A 22,516-nucleotide genomic window follows, 5' to 3' on the forward strand; every position below is an offset into this window, starting at 1 on the left:
CAAAAGATAAATACAAGAGATATTATGAGGAGATACATTGTTTGGGGTGGTAGAGAATGATAACTGAAAGTGAAAAATGAAAGAAGTAGGTCAGAATAAGAGGTTGGAGGTGTGGGGGTAAATTGCAGTTTTAAGCTTAGGTGCTCAGGGTCTGCCCTATTGAGGAGCTGACATTTGTGCAGATTCCCAAGAGGTAAGGGAATTATCAATGAAGATTTCTGGGGAGAGAGCCTGTCAGGCCGAGGGAGCAGCCAGTGCAAAGGCCTTGAGGCTGCTGTTTTCCTGGTGTGCTCAGAGTGGCTGGAGGCCAGTGATTGACCTCCCAGCTGGCACTAGTGGTAAAGAACCCGCCTGCCAATGCATGTAGATGAAAGAGACACCGGTTTGATCCCTGGGTCGGGAAGATCCCCTGGAGAAGGCCATGGCAACCCACTCCAGTATTGTTGCCTGGAGAATCCCATGGACAGAAAAATCTGGCGGGCTACAGTCCGTGCGGTCGAAAAGAGTTGGACACGACTGAAGTGATAGCACGCATGCACATGGGTGCTGGGGCGGCATGGTGGTGCGGGGTGGAACTGCCCCGGTGGTGGGGCGGCATGATGGCATGTGATGGAAGTGCCCCGGTGATGGGGCGGCATGGTGACACGGGGTGGAACTGCCCCGGTGATGGGGCGGCATGGTGACGTGGGATGGAACTGCCCCCTGGGACCTTGTTTCGCATTGTCAGGACTCTGGCTTTTACTCTGAGTTTTGAGCAGAGGGGTGACAACATCTAATTTAGTCGATGAATTGTTTCTAATAGAACGGACTTGAGAAGCTATTTAGGACTTATTTATGTATTTAATGAGTCAGATGGTAACCAGAAGTGACAGCAGTCAGAAGCAACAGAGAAATGCAAGGAATTGTTATGAAAAAAATTTCAGCAAGGTATTTAAACTGGTGAATTTGAGAAGAATGCCATAAAAGGGTAAGCTGCATGGTTTCCAGGTTCCCAAGTGCCACAAATGCGTGTGAGGTGTGTGTTCATTAGAATCCTGCAGTAGGGGAGAGGGCAGGTTCCATCTCCAAACTCTCCATTCTTCTGTAACTCTCTGGGGATGCCTGGAACTAGAGAATGTGAACAATTTGATGTCTCCAGGTGAACCTGATCTTCAGGGTCCCTTTGGAATCATTGCTATACTGGAATTAGTTCCTTAATTACATCCAGGCTGGTGATCAGCATTCCTTTCTATTGAAGTTTGTAAGAACTTAAAGAATCTGTGTGTGAAAATCTTGTGTGTCAGCACTGTGGTACACTCAAGGAGCTTGTCGTCTGATACGTAAAGAGAAAATGCATCTTATTCAGACTTTCAGTCCTTCTAACAGACGTTAGTATTTTGAGATGAGCTTTCTGTAATTTTGTTGTATATGTAAGTTTCTTTTGCTGAAGTCTAGGGCCTGTGTGCTCATATTTCGTCTTATTTCTGGCAGCTTGCTGGCAGGAAAGGATTGTTCACAACAGCGAACACATACAGTTTTGGGGGTTTGTTTTTGCTTTTTAGTGTTTTCCTAGTTTGTACGTCAGTCCGTCTCCCCCACCCTTCCTCTAATATCAATGGATGTGAATTCTCCAGCCCCTCATCAGAAGATAGCTGGAGGGTTTCCCTGGTGGTCCAGTGATCAAGAATCCACCTGACACTGCAAGAGACACAGGTTCAATCCTTGGTCTGGGAAGATCCCACGTGCTGTAGGGCAACTAAGCCTGTGCACCACACCTACTGAGCCCGTGCCCTGGAGCCTGTGCTTTGCAACAAGAGAAGCCACTGCAATGAGAAGCCCACTGCGCATTGCAACTAGCGAGCAGTCACTGGCTTGCCACGACTAGAGAAAGCCCACCCGCAGCAACAAAGACCCAGCCAACTCTCTCTCTATATATAAATCAGATAACTGGAATATAAGGGCAAATACGAATTTTGTTTTGTGGTGAATGTGTCGTGAGGCATAAACATGCTCTAGAGGGAGTTTGCATAGCTCCCAAAAGTTGGAAATAACTTAGGAAAGGTTTCCACTAAAAATGAAGCTTAATGGTTGACTATGATTTATTGAGTCTCTGCTGAACACTGGCCCTGGGGATTGGCACTTGATGTGTGTTTCCTTCGTTTAGTTCTCCCAGCCACCTCTTTCCGGGACGTCATTCCTCCGTTGCTCAAAAGGGGAGATCAGTGCCCAGCCTGGGCTGTAGTTGTAACCTGACCAACACCAGAGCCTGTGTTTCCCCACTGCTCAGCAATATCATCTCACACGTTTTAATACGTAATGGTGATAGTTTTCATCCCTTGGAGATGTCGCAAATGTTAGATTGCCCCCTGCCTTTGTGGTGCAAATGCTTTCTATGGTCCTTGCCTTTTTCTTACCCTTCACCCCTAAACTTATCAGTTCCTTCCATAGATTGTCAGAGCTAAAAAAAATAAATTTTTTCCATTTATTCTTATTGTGGTGAAACTCACCGAAAACGAACGTGTGAGATTTGCCATCTTTGTAGATTTTTACGTGTCTGCTTCAGAGGCAGTAAGTCCACTCACACTGATGTGCACCCCTCGCCACCATCCAGCCCCAGATCTCCCTCCTTTCTCCCAGACTGACCTCCCCTCGCCACCATCCAGCCCCAGATCTCCCTCCTTTCTCCCAGACTGACCTCCCCTCGCCACCACCCAGCCCCAGATCTCCCTCCTTTCTCCCAGACTGACCTCCCCTCGCCACCACCCAGCCCCAGATCTCCCTCCTTTCTCCCAGACTGACCTCCCCTCGCCACCATCCAGCCCCAGATCTCCCTCCTTTCTCCCAGACTGACCTCCCCTCGCCACCATCCAGCCCCAGATCTCCCTCCTTTCTCCCAGACTGACCTCCCCTCGCCACCACCCAGCCCCAGATCTCCCTCCTTTCTCCCAGACTGACCTCCCCTCGCCACCACCCAGCCCCAGATCTCCCTCCTTTCTCCCAGACTGACCTCCCCTCGCCACCATCCAGCCCCAGATCTCCCTCCTTTCTCCCTGACTGACCTCTGTACGCGTTAATCAAGGACCCTTCATCCCCACTGACTCCCTGCCCCTGGGGACCACTATTCTGCTTTCGGTCTTCAGATGTGCATCTTGTATTTCTGTTATCAACTTGTTTCTTTTCCCTAAGTCTAGCGCCTCTGTGCTTCCCATTCATCTGAGCTTTCCAGTTTTTCAGAGGAGGAGAAGTCCTAGCTCCTTGCCTGAAACTCGGACCTCTTTGCGAAATACATAAACCTGGGCTAGGGCCCACCCCACGCCTGTCACTTCCACAGTTACAAACTCTCAAGCCTAAGAAGAACATCAAAAAGATGGGAAAATAGTAGTAGCAGCTTGTGGGGAGTAAAGCACTGAGCCCTAACCACTGGGCCACCCGGGAATTTCCCAGAGCCGAGGATTCTTAGAGGATGCAGAGAACGATGCTTTCGCCCTTTGATTTACATTTTTAAACATTTGAAAGCCTCTGCGGAAGAGATAATTTTAAAATCCCTCTTCAAGACTGAGAAAATGGTTTTCATTTTCTAGAACTAAGTGGGGTTAGTTCTCCCCACTAACTGAAAAACATTAAAAATGTTTTCTGCTGAAAGTGTCTGTAAACATACAAAATGATTTTTCTTTCACTTGACATTCTCAGAGGTTCTCCAAGAGCCTTGGTGATTGGTTTTGGGGAACGTTGTGTTTCAGAAACACAATTGAAGAGCTGTCTGCACATGAAGAAAAAAAACGAGAACCAAGAACCACAGGGGTCATTCGGTGACTTGGGTTTACAAAGTCTTCACCTTTCTGTTCAAATGTTAAGCTAAATTCAATCAAATATCTGCTTTTCTTCTTCCTTTGGGGTACTAATTTTGGAGGCTGCTGCTGCTAAGTCGCTTCAGTCGTGTCCGACTCTGTGCGACCCCATAGACGGCAGCCCACCAGGCTCCCCTGTCCCTGGGATTCTCCAGGCAGGAACACTGGAGTGGGTTGCCATTTCCTTCTCCAATGCATGAAAGTGAAAAGTGAAAGTGAAATTTCGGAGGCTAAGGTATGATATAAGGTGTATTTTCAGAGAGTTTAGGCACAAGGGGCTGAATGCACTTTTGAGGTTTAATTAGACCATCGAGTCCAGGAAGAAAAGCACCAAACTGCACACGTGAGAAACGGGCGAGCGTATTTCTGCTGTTGGAAAGGGTCCACTGCTTTTTCCTTAAAGCCCTCTGGTTTGCACTTGCCTCCTTCATTACCTGGGGGATCCTTTGTCCAAGGTCTAGTGGTTATTTAAAGAAACAAAGTGTCAGTAAATCTCAAACTTTTTCATTTTCATCTACTCCGAAAAGTGAATTGTTCAACATCAGGGGCAGACAAACCCTGCACTGTGAGTAGCCAATTTCTCCATCAATATTTTTCTTTTTTTGTTCACATATAACAGGTTTGCACGAAAGCAGTAGAAATCCTTCACCTTATGTGCACACGTGTACACACACACACACACACACACACACACGCACACGATGTCTTGGGGTGAAGGAAGGTGGGCAGTTTTAACATAGCTGAATTGCAGCAAAGTTGCTGAAAGGACCCTTTCTCGTTGCAGCCCAGAGCCGGGACTCTGAAACCCAATCTGAAGTGTGTTTAATGAGCACTCTAAACGTGGGGGCTCAGTGCGGAGGGAACAGGAGCTCAGTGTGGGCCCGCCAGACGCCGTGCCCACCCTGGGAGCAGCGGTGCCAAGGAAGAATTAGGCGTTTGTGCGCCCAGGAGATGGGCCGGCCTCCACGTTTAGCTCCATTCTCCCAGAATGAAAGCCTTGTCCTGGCTCCACAGACTCTGGTTTTACCGTGTGGTTCCTGTTCTCGCTCTGCTTGGCATCTCACAGCAACAGAGATCACAGGTCACGCTGTTCGCAGTCAAGGCTGCCACTGGCTCTGCTGTTGGGCTTTGAGTCATTTCCCTCCTCCCCTCCTCCTCCTCTCTCCTCTCCTTCCCTCCCTCCCCTCCCTTCTCCCCCTTCCCTCCTCCCCCCTCCTCCATCCCCCCTTCTTCCATCACTTCTTTCCTCCCCGCCCCCCCTATCATAGCTAATACCTGGGAGAGCTTGCTTTGTTCTGGGTACCGTACTGTCCTCGGGTTTGCTATATACTGATTTGTTTCATCTTCCCCACATCCTAGGAAGTGTTCAGTCATGCACCCATCCTACAGAAGTGGAAGCTGAGGCCCAAAGACTTAACATATCCCAGGTCACAGTGCCTGAAGTGGAGATTTGGGATTTGCAAGAATGCACGTGGCCCCTGAGTTTGTGTTCTTAATAATTTTATTACAGTGCTGCTCTAAGGCCCCCGAGGGGCTGGAGACACAGCATGAGAAACATCCCCCACATGTCAACTGTCCGATTTCATGGTTAACTGAGGAGTCCTGCCTTTGCAGCAGGTCACTGCTGGTTTATGTGACACTCAGCCTGCCCGCGGGGGCTGTGTCATACTATGGTCACACTAACTATGTATCAGCCCATGTGCCACACTGACCGGCCTGGGTACCCCAAGTTACAACACTGGCAAATGCAGTCTCTTCCCTTGGTTTGATCAGCACATTTTCTCTAGGACAGTTTGTGTCCTCAAAATTGGGCATGGAAGTCTTAGAGGAGAAAAGAGGGAAATACAGTCTTGGGAGCAGATTCTCTGAAGCTGCATTGGAATCTCAGCTCCACGGTGAGCATGCCCATGGTGCCAACTCCATGCCCTGTAGCCTGGAGTGTCCCTGGGGTACAGCTTAGGTGCATCGTGGGAGTGCAGAGGCACCCATCCACACACACACACACACCCCGGGGCAGGTGCATCTTCATTGACTCCTGCACGTCACACAGACATTATTAGTGATACCCCATAAGAGGATATGGTTGGGACTCTGTTCTGGCTTCCAGCCTACCGCCCAGAAGTCCTGAGCCCTTCCAATTCACTAGCCTTTGCTTTTCTCATTAGTTTTGGGCTTCCTGGGTGGCACTAGTGGTTAAAAAAAAAAAGAAAGAAACTCATCTGGTAGCTCAGCTGGTAAAGAATCTGCCTTGAGTGCAGGAGACCTGGGTTTGATCTCTGGGTTGGGAAGATCCCCTGGAGAAGGGAATGGCACCCCACTCCAGTATTTTGCCTGAAGAATCCCATGGACGGAGGACCTTGGCAGGTTACCATCCATGGGGTCGCAAGGAGTTGGACACGACTGAAGCGACTTAGCACGCACACATGCTTGTTACTTTTAGAATCCTTTGTCTTTCCTGGTGTTCCCAAGTTCTCCAATGATTTGCCTTGAAATAGATTTACACTCATTCATTCTGCGAGATACCCTCTGACCCTTTTTCAGTCTTGGAAACTTCCTTATGTTATTCTTGCATCGTCCCCCTTCCCCAGGGGTCTCTCTGTTGTAAGGGTCCCAGAGTTGGTTCAGTTGCTGACCCTTTAAATGTCTGGCCTTCTCCCCTCGCTCCCATTCATTCATTGGTGGCCTGGTCTGGTTTCTAGGAGAATTTTCAACTGTGTCTTTAAACTCTCCCCGTGACATTTTTATTTCTACTGTGCTTTTTTTTCTTTTTCTAAGAGCTCTTTCTCGTTAACCAAATACTCCTTTTTATAACCTCCTGGGGTAATGTTCCTTATAAACTCTGAGCTATATGAGGATACAAATTACAGTGTTTTTAAAAGTTTTTAACTCTACCCTGAAGCAGCGGAAGTACCTGGCGTCTCCCACTCCTGACCTTTTGGGGAGTTCTGCGGAATTAGGCTGCTCCCTTATTGCCGCGTCTCTTCGCCTCTGTAATTAGACTGCAGTTTGCTCCTCTGTCTCATCTTCTAAAATTTGGGGGAAATCTGTCACCTACTGTCTGTCTTCTCATTTTATTTGCTCTATGGATTTATTCCTTGTTTCATTTCTTTACTTTTTTTTTTTTTTTTTAAAGCAGGGTTTCTGGGTATTGTGGAGATAAGCTGCAAGGATTCAGTCTGCCGTCTTTAGCCACATCTTCTTTTATTTATTTATTTTTGGCTGGGATTCCCAGGTGGTGCTAGTGGTAAAGAATCTGCCTGCCAATGCAGGAGACGCAGGAGACAGATGTTCGATCCCTGGGTTGGGAAGATCCCCTGGAGGAGGAAACGGCCACCCACTCCAGAATTCTTGTCTGGAGAATCCCATGGACAGAGGAGCCTGGCAGCTACAGTCCACGGGGCCGCAAAGAGTCGGACACGACTGAACGCACACATTTTTGGCTGCGCTGGCTCTTCGTTGCTTCCCGTGGTCTTTATCTACTTGCGGAGGGCGGGGGCTGCTCTCTCGTTGTGGTGCTCGCCTTTCTCATCGTGGTGGCTTCTCTTGTTGCGGGCACAGGCTCTAGGGTGTGCAGACTGCGGGCTTCTGTCATTGTGGTTTGTGGGCTTAGTTGCCCCACGACACATGGAATCTTCCCGAACCGGGAATCCAACCCATGTCCCCTGCATTGGAAGGCGGATTCTTAATCACCGGACTGCCAGGGAAATCCGAGTATCATCTTCCCAATCATTTCTATTAGGCCCAGGCTGGCAGTAGCCTTGTAAAATTTCTAAGAAAAATATATTTATGGATAGATCAGTGAGTTCCTAGGGGATTTCTTGAGTTGTATTCTTGGCCTTCTGCTTCCTTCGGTGGCAGCTCCTGACTACATGCTGGGGGGCCAGGAAGGGGGAGCCCTGGATGGAGGACTGGGATGGGGAGAGCGTGTGTGAGCTGGGTGACCTCCCAGCCTGGACCCCGCCTCTCCCCACTCATGGGCAGAAGGGTCCAGAAGACACTAGGATATAAAAAGAATTTTGATCGTATAACACAGCTCATATCTAGAGCAGCAACGGGGCTTCCCTGGTAGCTCAGCTGGTAAAGAATCCGCCTGCAGTGCAGGAGACCCTGGTTCGATTCCTGGGTTGGGAAGATGCCCTGGAGAAGGGATAGGTTACCCACTCCAGCATTCTTGGGCTTCCCTGGTGGCTCAGATGATAAAGAATCTGCCTGCAATGCAGGAGACCTGGGTTTGATTCCTGGGTTGGGAAGGTCCCCTGGAGGAGGGCATGGCAACCCACTCCAGCGTTCTTGCCTGGAGAGTCCTGTGGGCAGAGGAGCCTGGCAGGCTACAGTCCATGACGTCGCAAAGAGTTGGACAGGACTGAGCGACTAACAGCACAGCAACAGGAAAAAGAGGAACACCTTTTAATAATTAGCAGGAAAAAATTCAATCACCGCCTATCATTAGTCTACGACTTACTGAGTTTGATTTTTTGAGTTGGAGGAATGTTCAAGGCCAGAATGTTTATGTTATCTCCAGTCCACTTAACCTGTTATTATTTCACTATCTCTTCATTTACAAGGGACAGTGCAGTTCGTCATGTAACTGTATGATCTGTGCCCCACGTGCCTGAAAGGTCAGTAACGCCCCATGGAGGGTGGCCAAATGAGTTGGATAGTACTGCTATAACAAAGAACCGCAAACTGATGGCTTGAAACATCAGAAATTTCTTCTCTCGCAGTGCTGGAGGCTAGAAGTTCAGCGTCAATGTACCAGCAGGGCCATATTCCCTCTGAGCCTCTGGTGGGGGCCGTCCATCCTTGGCGGGCCTTGGCTCACCACCGCATCACTTGTCTCTGCCTCGGTCATGACACGTGCGTCTCTGTCTTCATACCATCTTATAAGGACATTCATCATGTTGGGCTAGGGCCCACCCTAATGACCTCAACTTCACTCAGTCACCTCTGCAGAGACCCTGCTTCCATTCACAGGGACCACGAGCTAGGACTTCATATCTTTTTTTTTTTTTAATAGTATTTCTAACTTTATATTTCGATTATCTTCAAAATTACAGAATTGCAGTAGTACAAAGACGTCTCAGATACTCTTGGTCGAGAATAACGAATTGTTGATTTTTTTGTCAACAAAAAAATCCCTTTCTCTCTCACTCTCTCTTTACACACACACACACACACACACACACACTCACTCACTCAGATCAACATTATTTTTGTCTTAACCATTTGAGAAGTAAGTTAGATATCACTTTTCACTTTATTCCTAAACACTACAGATCTGTTTCCTAAGGACAAGCACATTTTCTTACGTGAACACAGTATGGTTATCAAATTCAGAAAATTAAACCTGTATATACTGTTTTACAATTTACATTCCATTTGTAAAATTTGTTAATTGTCCCAAAGTTGTTTTGTTTAAAGCAGTCTTTCCTCCTTATCTCAAGATTCTATCCAGGGTTAAACTGGAACCACATATTGCCTTTATTTTTTTTTTTAACCATCAGTTCACTTTATTTATTTATTTATTTTTTTTTTTGAGACACATTTCAGCACATAACAGTAGGTTTGGTATTTTTTGCTATGGTTGAGTCTCAAGCTTGAAGTTATCCCCAAATGGAGATTGGACCCAGAGACCTCCAAGTGGGCCAGCCCTGCCTGGTGAGTGAGTGAGAGTCACTCAGTCATGTCTGACTCTTTGCGACCCCACGGGCTGTAGCCCGCCAGGCTCCTCTGTCTATGAGATTCTCCAGACAAGAATACTGGAGTGGGTAGCCATTCCCTTCTCCAGGGGATCTTCCTGACCCAGGGATCAAACCCGGGTCTCCTGCATTGGGCGAATTCTTTACCGTCTGAGCCACCAGGACAGCCGTATGTCCTTGTAGCGATATGACTGGCCCCTTGCTCTCAAAGCAGAGCCTTTGCAGCATCCCTGAGAGCTTCTTAGAAACACAGACTCTCAGGGCTCACCCCAGCCCTCCCAAATCAGCTCCTGTAGCTTACCAGAGTCCTCAGGTGATTGCTGGGCCCACAGATGGGAGAGGCTCCGCCCTCGTCACCTCCAGTGGAATTCTAGGGCAGAGGAAGCCTACCCAACTCTGGACCTGGACTCTGCCCTTGGGGACACGGTCACACACCCAGCAGCACAGAGATGGGCTTTCCATCCCGCGACCATGCAGAGACGTGCCCATGGGGCTGGGAAATAAGACATCCTCCTCACTGTCAACCCATCCCCCTGCCCTTTATTCCATCAGCTAGCATTTCCCCATCACAGTGGAAGCTAGGGTACCAGAGAACTGGTGTTCCGTGCCAGGCTCTGTGCTACATACTTTGCAGTCAGAGTTTTCTTTTTTTCTCCCGTTGATCCGAAGGGGTCGACAGCATCTCCAGTCTTTTCATGGCCCCATGTACCATGGGCTGAATGGTGTCCCCACTTTCCATAATTCATTCATGGCCACCCCAACTCCCAGTGGGGCTGTCTTTGGAATAAGGAGGTGTAGGTAGGGCCAAGTGAGGTCGTAAGGGTGTAGCCCTGATAGCATAAGATTAGTATCCTTCTGAGAAATGACATCAGAGTGTGCGTGCACTTTGCGTGTGTGTGTCTCTCTCTCTAACTTAGCACTTATCATACATTCTAATTTAGTCGCTTTGTCGCTTTAGTGTCTGACCCTTGACTCAGAGAGAAAGAGACGTGTTGAATTGATCTCCATTCCCTCGGCCCGTAGCACAGTGCCTGTATGTGGCTACTCACTTGACAAATGTACCCCAGGCTTCTTAAGCCACCGTAGCTATTAATACTTCCACCCAGCTGTTCAAAACCTGCCAAAGGGGCAGGAGGAGAATTTGCGGTGTTAACAGTGCCTGTGTGGAGGGTTAGTGGGCTGTGGAAATCTGAACAATGTTCTAATGGGTAGTAATGGTAGCAAAAAGGGGCCGAAGGCTTTGAGAGAGCCTTTCCCTCTTGCAGGAGAAGAGCATGCCCTGGTTGTCATGGTTACGTTAATCCCAAATGAGAGGAAAACAAAATACTTCCCAGAAACCGCTCTCTGAAAGCTCAGCAGACGCATGTTTTGTGAACTTGGTCAAATGTTATCTTTATCCATTTCCATCTATGAGATTATTTTAGCATGGCAGACGTTAGCTTCTATCAAGTGAGATGACTCCTTTGTTCAGCCCTGCAGAGGAGGTGGGGAGGGTGTAGAAGACACTCCCAACCCAGAAAGAATTGTCTTTATTCTTTTAGAGGAGAAAGAAAATACTTCCTCATAAAACCTGATGTGACAGAAATAACCTGAAGGCACAGACATATTTTAAAGGCACAATAAACCAAAGCGACTTTGATTCACCATTTTTAATAGCTTGAAGCTCTGTGTGAATTCGTACTATTTATTATTCACCGCTTCGTTGCCAGACACTCCCCAAGAATGTAAACCTCCTCCTAAAATTTAATTTTATAGGATTCCATGAAAAGCCTGTTCAAAATGTAGAAAGCTGTGGGGACTCCAGTAGGCAATCAGCCACCTTATTTGTGCATCAGATTAAAATTCACATGCCTCTTGGAGCATAATTGAAAGTAGCCAATAAGAAAAAGTGATCAAAATTTGATTATGTGGTTTCACTAATCACCAGTTTGCTCTCTCAAATATAACATATAATTATTATTTGGTTTCTTCTCTGTAAGGAGTATGCTTCTGGACTGTTTCAATCCAGACTGGCCATGTGTGGGGTCGGCCAGACTCTTACTTCTTAGAGGCTCTGGGAGTCTCAGAGGTCTGGCCTCTCAGCCCCAGTAGAAACACTTGGGAACAATTAGGAAAACATTCATTGTAAGGTCCCTTTCATGTTAAACCACTATTAACATGCCTAGGTTTTCCTTCCTCACGTATGATCGTTTGTGCAGTCATAAATGTAAGTCTCTGTGTTTCTTAGAGGAAACCGCTCTTTGAGAAAGTGCCTTTACAGATGAATGTTCTGAGCGCCTTTTCTTTGTGTTCTGCCAGCTTAATCTGTGCTTTTGCCACGGCTCACTCACAGGTTTGTTTTAGCAGCAGAGGGCTGGTGGACTCGTAGTTGTTGGATCCCATCATCCGTCTAGTGCAAAGCCTGTCCCAGGAGCGCGGTTTGTGGTTACTTCCAAAAATGTTCATATCATGCCCTTTTTTTTTGCCAGACAGGTAAAAGAGCCCTTTGCGCTGTCAAATACTAACAGCCTTTTCGTCACACGCATGGATATTCGCTCATTTCCCCCATGTGATAAGGCTCTTCGCGGCCACTCACCTTGAGCTGGGCCCTACCGCCCTCAGTGTTATTCTAAGATCTAATGTAAAGGAAGTGGATTCTTTATTTTGTTGTTCTTAAAAATAGCTTTTAAACAGGCTCTATTGTGAGTAACCCTCTTTTGTAGATCATTTGTAGATATGAATACCATCCTCTGGTTACTTTTTTTTTTCTGGTCTTCTTTCTTCTGCTTTGTTAAATTTTGGTAAAATGAACGCAGCAAAAGATTTACCATTTTGCCCATTCTTAAGTGGACAATTCAGAGGTGTTAAGTACATTCACAGGGTTGCGCAACCATCCATTTTAGATTCCGTGGTGTGATTTTTGAGCAGAATAACTTACAGTGTGAAGTTCAAAGAATTCCTTGGAGACGAGCATGAGGGAAGGATGTTGATGATTAATGGAGCAGATTCACTATTGGAAGGAAGGAGGGGTGACTTTTCTTAAAGAACATGGTGAAACTTCTCTGGCTTCCCTTCTCTGAGGTGCCTCCTCTGAAGCTGAATTCAGCTCTGGGTGCATTAATGAAACCCAGACATTTCTACACTAACTGCTAGAAGAGAATAGGGTCCCTGAACTTTGCTGTTGTGGTGTCTAGAAACATTTTAGGCATAGCTGCCTGGTGTGCATTGAGACGTCAATGCCCTGTCCGTTTTCCCATGCAGTTGTCATGTAGTGACTGCATTCCAACCCTTAGAAATACTTTCTAGTAATGCTACATACTGGCTTTCCTTATATCCCTGAAGATAGCCGGTGTTGACAGGAGAATTCATGTAATGCATTAAGGGCATCTATTTTACAGGCCAATTTTAAGAGCTATAATATCAGTCAAGTGAAAAGTATGAAAGTGTTAGTCATGTCTGACTGTTTGCGACCCCATGGACTGTAGCCCACCAGGCTCCTCTGTCCGTGGAATTCTCCAGGCTAGAAAACTGGAGTGTAGCCATTCCCTTCTCCGGAAGATACTCCTGGAGATCTTCCCAGGGATCGAACCCACGTCTCTTGCATCTCCTGCATTTGTGGGCAGATTCTTTACTGTCTGAGTCACCAGGGAAGCCCAAACTTGAAATTAACTTCTCCCGATATAAAAACTGGGGTCCCATTGGAAAGTCATTTTGTGTCAAAGATTTGTGCAAAGTAATAAATTTTAAGGAAATTTTTAAGACTTAAGACAAAACTTATATCATGTATTGACTAGATTGACTCCAAACATCTATTTCTAGTCTCTTATTATTACCAGTATGGTCAGTGTGCTCAGGTATGGTCACAAAAATCCCTGGCAACTCCGCCAAGGACCTAATTCAGCAGTAATACTCTCTCTCCTCAGTATGTTCCACCAAGTGCTTAGTTGAACATTGTTCTATAAAGGTGTCCATGGTATGCTGATTTCTGATTTTTTTAAACTTGTTTAGACTTTCAGCGTTGAATTGTAAAGTCTCATTTCCCAGCCCCTGTAAATCTAGATGAAGTTATCAAATTCACTTAGTTCCAGGAATTCTTTGGAAGATAGTGAGTGCTTGCCAGCTGGTCAGATAATTGGTGCTGCATTTTAAGACAAGTAGGAAATGTCAAGAATGGTGAGAAAGAAGAATTGTGAAACTAGAATGTGGTCTTCTCTTAAAAAAAAAAGAAAGATACAGAAATTTCTCTACAAGTTCTCGGCACCCAACACATTCCCATCATGGTTTTATTAGCTGGTGTCTGCAGATTCTACTCGATGGAGAGGAGACCCCCGAACAAGGAGCTGTGTCTAAGTTCTTCATGTAACTCTATGGAGGCAGGTGTGAGAATTTGAACCCAAGGACCCCATGGGCCTGGCTAGTGAATTCCCAAGTGCTCTCAATATGATATTGCTCTGCCAGAGAGGTGGGAAAAAAGATTGGTGACCAGTAATCCATGCAGCTGTTAACACTGGATAAATCCAGGGGTGGGTGTGTGTGTGTGTGTGTGTGTGCGCGCGCGTGCGTGTGTGTGCTGGGTGGGCAACTTCCCTGGTGGCTCAGTGGTAAAGAATCCGCCTGCCAATGCAGGAGACACGGGTTTGATCCCTGGGTCAGGAAGATCCCCTGGAGGCGGAAATGGCAATCCACTCCAGTATTCTTGCCTGGGAAATCCCACAGGTAGTGGAACCTGGTGGGCTACAGTTCTTATGGTCGCAGAGTTGGACACGCACGTGTGTGCTGGATAGGGTGGCGGGGATCTGTTTGATTGACACGAATGGGGTTTATACTCCATCACACGTTAGTTGTGCCAGCAGGGTAATTGGGACGGCTCTCCCAGTTACTTTGGACCAGGCATTCAATGTCTAGAGCCTTGTGAATTTGAGATTATGCATGGAGACTGCGCATGCCTTTAGATAGCTGTGAGCATCTTCTGAATTCCAATGAGGAATGTAGGAGCATAAAGTGGTGTCTGTTTCAAAAAAGAGAGAGGTTCTTTATTGCTGACTCCTCAGGTCATGCTGTTGGGCAGCCTAATGGACGTGCCTGTCGTTGGCGCTTGTCAGGGTCTGACTCTACTGCCTTTAGTCTCCTGGGTTACTAAGTGGCTTCTAAATTGCTCTGCTCTTCGCAGAAGGGAGGTGAAAGTATAAAACCAGTAACTGGAGATGACAAGGTCTTTGAAACATTTTTTCTTGCTGGGTTTGATCTGTGTGGTGGAATTGTATCTGTTTTTGCAAGTGAGTCTTTAAGAATTGGTGTTCCCTTCAGCAGCACATATACTAAAATTGGAACGATACAGAGAAGATTAGCAGATTATTAGCAGATGATGCAAACCTGTGAAGCGTTCCATGTTTTTGGGGCTTCCTTAGTGGCTCACCTGGTGAAGAATCTGCATACGATGCGGAAGAACTGGGTTCGATCCCTGGGTTGGGAAGGTCCCCTGGAGAAGGGAAAGGCTACCCACTCCAGTATTCTGGCCTGGAGAATTCCATGGACTGTATAGTCCGGACACGACTGAGTGGCTTTTACTTTCACTTTCTTTCCTTTAAGAATTGACCAGAGAGTGAAATGAAACCAAGGCTTATGATGCTAAGCTGTTGAGGGTAGAAAATGGATTCTTGCAAATCATTTCCCTTTCACTATAGACTCAAGCTATAGGATATGTATGTGTAATACGGATTTCAGCAGACATTGAAGGAATGCCAGGGACTCTGCCAGGAGGAACAGAAAGGTGACCATGTAGCCCAGAGCTTCATCAGAGAGACAGACTTGTGGATACTTAACTACATATTAGTAGAATACGATGGAGTGAGTGATTATATTCATTTCTTCTTTCACTGGGCATCCTGGGTAAGGTGGTTAAGAACCTGTGGCCTTAAAAACACTCTGTTTGTTCTTTTCTTTCTGACTTTGTTGTATGGCAGAAACCAACACAAAGTTGTAAAAAAATTTTTTTTAATTTAAATAAATAGAAAAAAACATAACCTATGGCTTTTACGCTCATGCATATGACGTCTAGATGAGCCTGTACAAAGTCTAGAGAAGAAAGCCATGCATTCTGCCACATTTGTTGGGGAGGGAGAGGACCCAGGGACAGGCTTTCAGCTGTCACAAAATGGGCATGGGATCATAAAGGCTTCCACCCACACAAAACTGCACACAAATAATATTTGTAGCAACTATATTCATAATTGCTAAAACTTGGGCAACTGAGATATTCTTCAGTAGATGAATGGTTAAGCAAACTGTACTCCCCTCAGGCAGTGGCATATTATTCGGCAATAAAAAGAAATGACGAGCATGCCATGACAAGAATGGGGGGAATTTTGAATTCATGACACTAAGTGAAAAACACCAATCTGGAAAATCTCCATACTGTATGATTCTAGCTATGCAACATCATGGAAGGGGCAAAATGTAGACTGTAAAAAGATCAGTGGTTGCCAGGGGTTCAGGGTAGGGGAAGGAGGAGAGGTGCAAGAGGGGAGTACAGTGGATGTTCAGGGCTGATGAAGCTCATCCGTGTGATCCTGTGACGGGGGCTTTATGATGTTATGCCTTTGTCAAAACCCATAGACTATAGACACAGTGAATCCTAGTGTACGCTGTGGTCTTCACACGGTGGTAATGTATTAATGTTGGCTCCACAGTTGTGGCAAATGTATTATACTATTCCAGTATGTCAGTAAGAGGAGGCCCCGGGTGTGGTGGGCACCTGGTACACACGCACTCTCGGTACGCACTTCCTGCTTAACTTTCTGGAAACTGCTCTAAAAAATAAAGTGCATTTTTATGTGTTCTGTTGAAGTTGATTTTACAGTGTTGTGCTTTCCCCTATCCTGAACCCTGCTGTACAGCAAAGGGGTTGTTATACATACATACACACTTCTTTTTCACAGCGGTTCATCACAGGATACTGAATAGAGTGCCCTGTGCTCTGCAGCAGGACCTTGTTTCCCATCCTCTGTATCGTAGCCCGCATCCGTTCATCCCAGACTCCCAATCCGCCCCCTCCCGCTCGGCACCCACAAGTCTGTTGTCTGTCTGTGAGTCTGTTCCTGTTCTGTAGGTAATTTCATTTGTGTCATATTTTACACTCCACATGCAAGTGATACCGTATGGTATTTGTCCGTTTTTTTAAGGGGCGTAGTGCCCGGCATTGGGGTGAGGAAACGATGGCAGAGATCAGCCTCTAAGCATGAGAGCAGCATGGGACGGGAACCAGCAGTGTGCACAGCGGGGCTGGTGGCCTGGGGGTTGTGGGGTGGTGGGTGGGGAGCTCTTACAGACCCGGGCATGAGGGGCCTCCTGCGGTGGGAGCCGTGGTTTGTTTCCGTAGCTGCCTGTCTCAGAGGCCGTAACAACTGCTCTGTTTGTTCCCAGCAAAGAGCCCCCGGGAAAGTGCTGCTGGATGCCGTGTGCAACCACCTCAACCTTGTGGAAGGAGACTATTTTGGCCTCGAGTTTCCCGACCACAAGAAGATCACGGTAGGTGATGTCCATGAGACGTTGCTGTTTTGCCATCTGTTCGACTTAAGAGAGGGAAATAATTGGGACCTTTCTGGGCCTGATGGAAGTGTACACCAGAAAAAGTACCCAGGAAGCCCTTGATGATCTGTCTTTGAAAGTAATGTGTGCTCATGATTAGCAGGTCCACAGAGTGCGCAGTGCAGGCCACCTCTCTCTCCCTCTCCCTCCAGGAGCCACCAGCACCAGAGTCTTGTGTATCCTTCCTGTAAAAGTCTGTGTGTATGTGCACACAAACACATATTTTTGAAATATGATCATGTGAAGAAGCAACACAGTGCCCTATACTCCACCCACACACTACACCTATATCCTGAGATCTTTCCTTTTCGGTACATAGAGTCTACTTCCTTCCTTTTCACAGTTTCATACTATTCCATTGAATGGATATACCATCGCTTACAGCCTTTGCTGTAAAGGGTGGGATACTTAGATTGTACTGAATTGTCTGCTGTTACAAATGATGCTCCAGTGAACACACTGATGCACTCGTGTTTGCATTCATGGTCAAGGATTTATCTCAGTTCAGCTCCAAAGGCACAGAATTGTATTATCTATGAGTTCAAGCCTTTTTTTTTCTTTAATTTTTATTGGAGTATAGTTACCTGCTTTAGAGTGTTGTTGTTGATCAAGCATTTGAAGTTTGCTAAATATGTCATGTATGTCTTTAAAAAGGTTTCATTGACTTGATCCCAAAGTTTAGAATATAACTTATTGTGACTTTTTCTCTTTTGGCTGATGGCACTTTCTCAAGCTTGTATCCTAGTCTGCCTTTTATGAGGCACCCTTTTAGGGTGTAAATTTATTGACTGCATTTCTATCTACCTTTTCATTCAGTCCACACTGAGTGCCTAGGACTTTTGCTGGCCACTGGGGACCCAACAGGAGTAAGATGGAGAGAATGTAGGATCCAGGTGGGGCATCAAACTGAGTCTTTGGAGGATGAAATGGCAACCCACTCCAGTACTCTTGCCTGGAGAATCCCATGGACAGAGGAACCTGGTGGGCCACAGTCTATGGGGTCACAAAGTGTTGGACACGACTGAGCGACTAAACAACAACAATAACAATCGAACTGAGTCAGTGGCCAGTTCAAGGCATGTGGCACGTGGGGCACTGGGGACCGCAAGCGACACTTGTGATCAGGAAACCCTCCCAGATACGGCGAAACTGAGTCCTCTGAGGCCAGGAGGAGTTGACCTGATAGGGTGTTCCAGGGAGGCGGGCACCAGATGCCAAAGCCCAGGTAGCAAGTAGGCTATTCAGGAACCTGCAGACGAGGCTGAAGTTTAGAGGTAGGTGGAGGAGGGCTCTGCTGAAGGCGGGAAAGATAAAAGCCCTGAAAGGTGAGCAGGGAGCCGGGTCTATTTCAAAGGGCTTTCTGTCCCATTACTACCCACTAGCAATAGAATACAAGCCACAAACTTTATTTCAATTTTTCTAGCACTTCATTTGATATAAAACATCCAAAATCATTATCATTTCAACTTGAAATCAACATCAAAACCTAGGAATGGGAGATTTTACTTTTTTTTTCCCCTGCTCAGTCTTTGAATCCAATATGTATGTGACTGTCACAGCCAGATCAGCTGTATTTCAAGTGCTCAGTGGTCACGTGTGTGGGGACAGCACAGCTCTGTACTGAACTAATATGTTTGGGAAGCTGTAAATGCATTTTAAAGAGAGTGTGACATGATCTGATTTATGGTGTAGAAAGAGAACTGTTACTGGATTGGAATAGAGGAAGACTGGGGGATCTAACATGTATCTAAAGATGGGCACAAACTGTGTTTTCTCAACATACTTCTAACCTCTAAGCCTTCTGGGATTCCCTGGTAGCTCAGTTGATAAAGAATCTGCCTGCAATGCAGGAGACATCGGTTTGATTTCTGGGTCGGGAAGATCCGCTGGAGAAGGGATAGGCTACCCACTCCAGTATTCTTGGGCTTCCCTTGTGGCTCAGCTGGGAAAGAATCCACTTGCAATGTGGGAGACCTGGGTTTGATCCCTGGGTTGGGAAGATCCCCTGGAGAAGGGAAAGGCTGCCCACTCCAGTATTCTGGCCTGGAGAATTCCATGGGCTGTATAGTCCACGGGGTTGCAAAGAGTCAGACATGACTGAGTGACTCTTTCTAAGCCTTCTTGGCCATTTTCTGGTGCTTACATTAAATCGAAGCTGCCCTGACTCCCAGTCCTCTTTCTGATGTGACAAATGACCACAGAGGGGCCACATCTAATTCCACATTCATTTATGCGTCTAACAATTATTTGTGCCAGTGCCAAGTCCAGCATCAAACTTCATACAGAAGACGACACATGCTTTGAAGGGACAGCTTGTCAGCAGTAGTTACTGTTTGCAGTCATTAGAAGTGCCTGCTTAGGGGAGTTGATAAGGAAACAAATGATTATCATACCATGTAGCAAGTTCAGCGGAACAGTGTTTCTTAGACTTGTTCTGTATTAATGATTCTCAAAACACCTGAAGATTTCTTCTCATTATTTCTAACAACCTGCCTGCATTACTCAGAGTTGCAGTGGTTTTCCTGACTCCAGTCTTATCCTGTTCTGATCCTCCTGAAGTTTCTTTTCTCAACTGTAAATTAGCAGTCGTAAGGGTACCGAGACTGGATAGCAAGAGGATTGTTCTGTTTCTGGGTCAACCAGTTAGCTATTGACGGAGCTAGGATTCTAACCTCATCTTCTGACCTCAGGCTTGGTGCCTTTTGTATTGGCTGTGGGTGCTTCTCTTTCACTAGGGTTTACAAACCTGTTGATCTTTCAGAGATGACTTCTTTCAGCTTTTATCAGGCTTGATTTTTATGATTTCACTGTTTGCTTATTGTTTTAGAGTGTGTTCAACTGCAAAATTCACTAAACCCATTAATGATGGCTTAAAGACATAGAGGCTAATCGTTACAAATACAGGCCACTACCTGAAAGCTTACCATACATCAGAGTGCTCTAGTTCCTGCAGACTCAGCAGTGAACAAGGCCCACATTCTAAAGCAGGGAGCAGCAGATTTTTGTTTGTCAAGGGCCAGATAGTGAATACTAGAGTAGACTTCCCACACCAGGGCGTTTCTACTCCAGCTCTTCAGCTCTTCCCTTGCAGTGTAAACGCATGGGCATGGATTTGTTTCAGTAAAACTTTATTGTTACCATTATCATCATTACCATTTTTTCACTATGGTCAAAAATAGATAACCATGAAATTTACCGTCTTAGCCATTTTTAAGTAAGTGTGCAGTACAGTAGTGTGACGTATATTCATTGTTGTGCAACAGAGAGGACTTTCATTATATAAAACTGAAACTCTGCACCCAATCAACAACTACTTCCTTTCCTCCTCCCCCCAGCCCCTGGTGATCACCATTCTACCTTCTGTTTCTATGAGTTTGATCACTTCAGATAGCTCATGGAAGTGGCATCACATAGCATTTGTTCTTTTGTGTCTGGCTTGTTTCACCTAGTGTGATGTCCTCAAGTTCCATCGATGTTGAAGCGTGTGTCAGAATGTCCTTCCTTTTTAAGGCTGAATACTATTCCATAGTTGGCTCCATCACATTTTGCTTACCCACTCATCTGTCGAGGGACATGACAGATGTCCCTGCTTCGCCTTTCCTTGTTGTGAATAATGCTGCAGCGAACATGGGTATGTTGTCATTATTACTTGTAATACTGCTGTCGTGATTATTGCCTCTGCCAGGCTTCATTTGGGAGGCTGCTCACGCAACTGACAAACCAACAGGAAGCCTGCACGTGTGCTGAGTTGCTTCAGTCGTGTCTGGCTCTGTGCAGCACTGTGGACTGTGGTCCCTGCAGACTCCTCTGTCCATGGGATTCTCCAGGCAAGAAGACTGGAGTGGGTTGTCATGCCCTTCTCCAGGGGATCTTCGAAACCCAAGGATCGAACCCACATCTCTTTTGTCTCCTGCATTGGCAGGCGGGTTCTTTACCACTAATGCCGTCTGGGAAGCTTAACAGGAAGCATGGTTGGTCTCAAATGCCCAGACCTGGGCTGTCTGTCACTACTGACTTTGTTTATTTATCTGTATGTGATGTGCTGGAAACAAATTGTTCCCCCAAGGTCCCCAGCATGCAAGGTTGTGAACCTTTGTCCCAAGGTGGTAAGGCCAGGCAATTCGCATTGCAGCTCAGCCTTCCACCCTTTTCTCATCATTTCTATCATTAAATAGCCCACATCAGAGCATTCTTCATTACAAGGGTTTGAAAAAGCTTAAGCACTTAAGAATGAATGCATTCCACTGTCTAAGATGTGTTTCCTAAGACTGGGAATAAACCAGTGATAATTAGTAATCAATTGTGCTCTATGCTCAATTAGACTTGCCCCATGGCTTGTCTGTTAGTAGAGTTGATCGCTATGTTTACATGTAAGTCAGGCCCATGTTGTCCTTGAGTCCAACAGCTGACTCATGGGACTGCCCCATAGGAGCAGAGAAATCTTTTAATCAGCTTTTTTCCCCACCATTGATTCGCCTTCCCATGGCAGGGACACTATGGAACTTAGGAATCAAGACCCTCTACCTAACATGCCAGCTAGTGGGTACCTAGAGTCTGAAGGCTGGTAAAGGTCAGAGGGGTTGGGTTGCCAGTGGACTCAGAGCTCACTGTCCTTGAACTTGTACGGTGTGCCGTGCACTCTGCTGTTAACTTAAATGCACCTTGTTTGTTCTTCACCTTGTTCAGTCACCAAATCGTGCCTGAGTCTCTACAGCTCCGTGAGCTGCAGCTCGCCCCTTCCCTGTCCTTCACTGTCTCCCACAGTTTGCTCAAATTCAGGTCCATTGAGTTGGTGCTGCCATCCAGCCATCTCATGCTCTGTCATGCCCTTCTCCTCCTGCCCTTAATCTTTCCCAGCATCAAGGTCTTTTCCAGTGAGTCGGCTCTTTGCATCAGGTGGCCAAAGTATTGGAGCTTCAGCTTCAGCATCAGTGCTTCCAGTGAATATTCAAGGTCGATTTTCTTTAGGATGGACTAACTTGATCTCCTTGTTCTTCACCTTAGGGGTTGGCAAAAAGAGCCAGAGAATAAATTCGTTAGGCTTTGCAGGCTGTACCATCTCTGTGGTGACTCCTCAGCTCTGCCACTGCTGTGCAAAGCAGCCATAGATAATGTACATGGATGATGGTGGTTGGGTTCCAATAAAACTTTATGTATGGACATGGACATTTGAATTTCATAGAGTTTTCACATGTCATGAAATATATTGCTACTGTTTTTTCCCCCAACCACTTAACAGCCCGTGGTTGCTCTTGGACTGTAGCAGAACCAATCATAGGCTGGATTTGGCCCATAGGCCTTGGTTTACCAATCTCTGTTGTACGACATTTCTCCGAGGTTGGTATTTTATCATCCATGTTTTATAATGAGCAAATTCAGTGTGGATTGTATGACCATGAGTCACAGGCAGGCCTGTCTCGGGTG

At 46.3% G+C, this 22,516-nt stretch overlaps 1 protein-coding gene and 1 pseudogene across 13 annotated transcripts in view; both read left to right on the forward strand.

Moving 5' to 3' along the window:
- Positions 1–22,516, forward strand: part of FARP1 (FERM, ARH/RhoGEF and pleckstrin domain protein 1) — a 309,639-nt gene that overhangs the window by 185,684 nt on the left and 101,439 nt on the right. For 12 of the 13 annotated variants that reach the window (XM_086330336.1, XM_086330340.1, XM_086330332.1 and 9 more), the window contains one exon: positions 16,928–17,032. The exons of the other annotated variant lie outside the window; for it this stretch is intronic. In XM_086330336.1, the coding sequence (XP_086186462.1) occupies positions 16,928–17,032 (105 nt within the window). The remainder of the gene's footprint in view (positions 1–16,927; positions 17,033–22,516) is intronic. 13 annotated transcript variants of the gene reach the window in all.
- Positions 14,800–14,900, forward strand: LOC147361984 (U6 spliceosomal RNA; annotated as a pseudogene).

Source organism: Bos grunniens, chromosome 12 (assembly GCF_055505025.1).
Source record: "Bos grunniens cultivar Pamir isolate PY7600 chromosome 12, Bosgru_T2T1.0, whole genome shotgun sequence".
Classification (NCBI taxonomy): domain Eukaryota; kingdom Metazoa; phylum Chordata; class Mammalia; order Artiodactyla; family Bovidae; genus Bos; species Bos grunniens.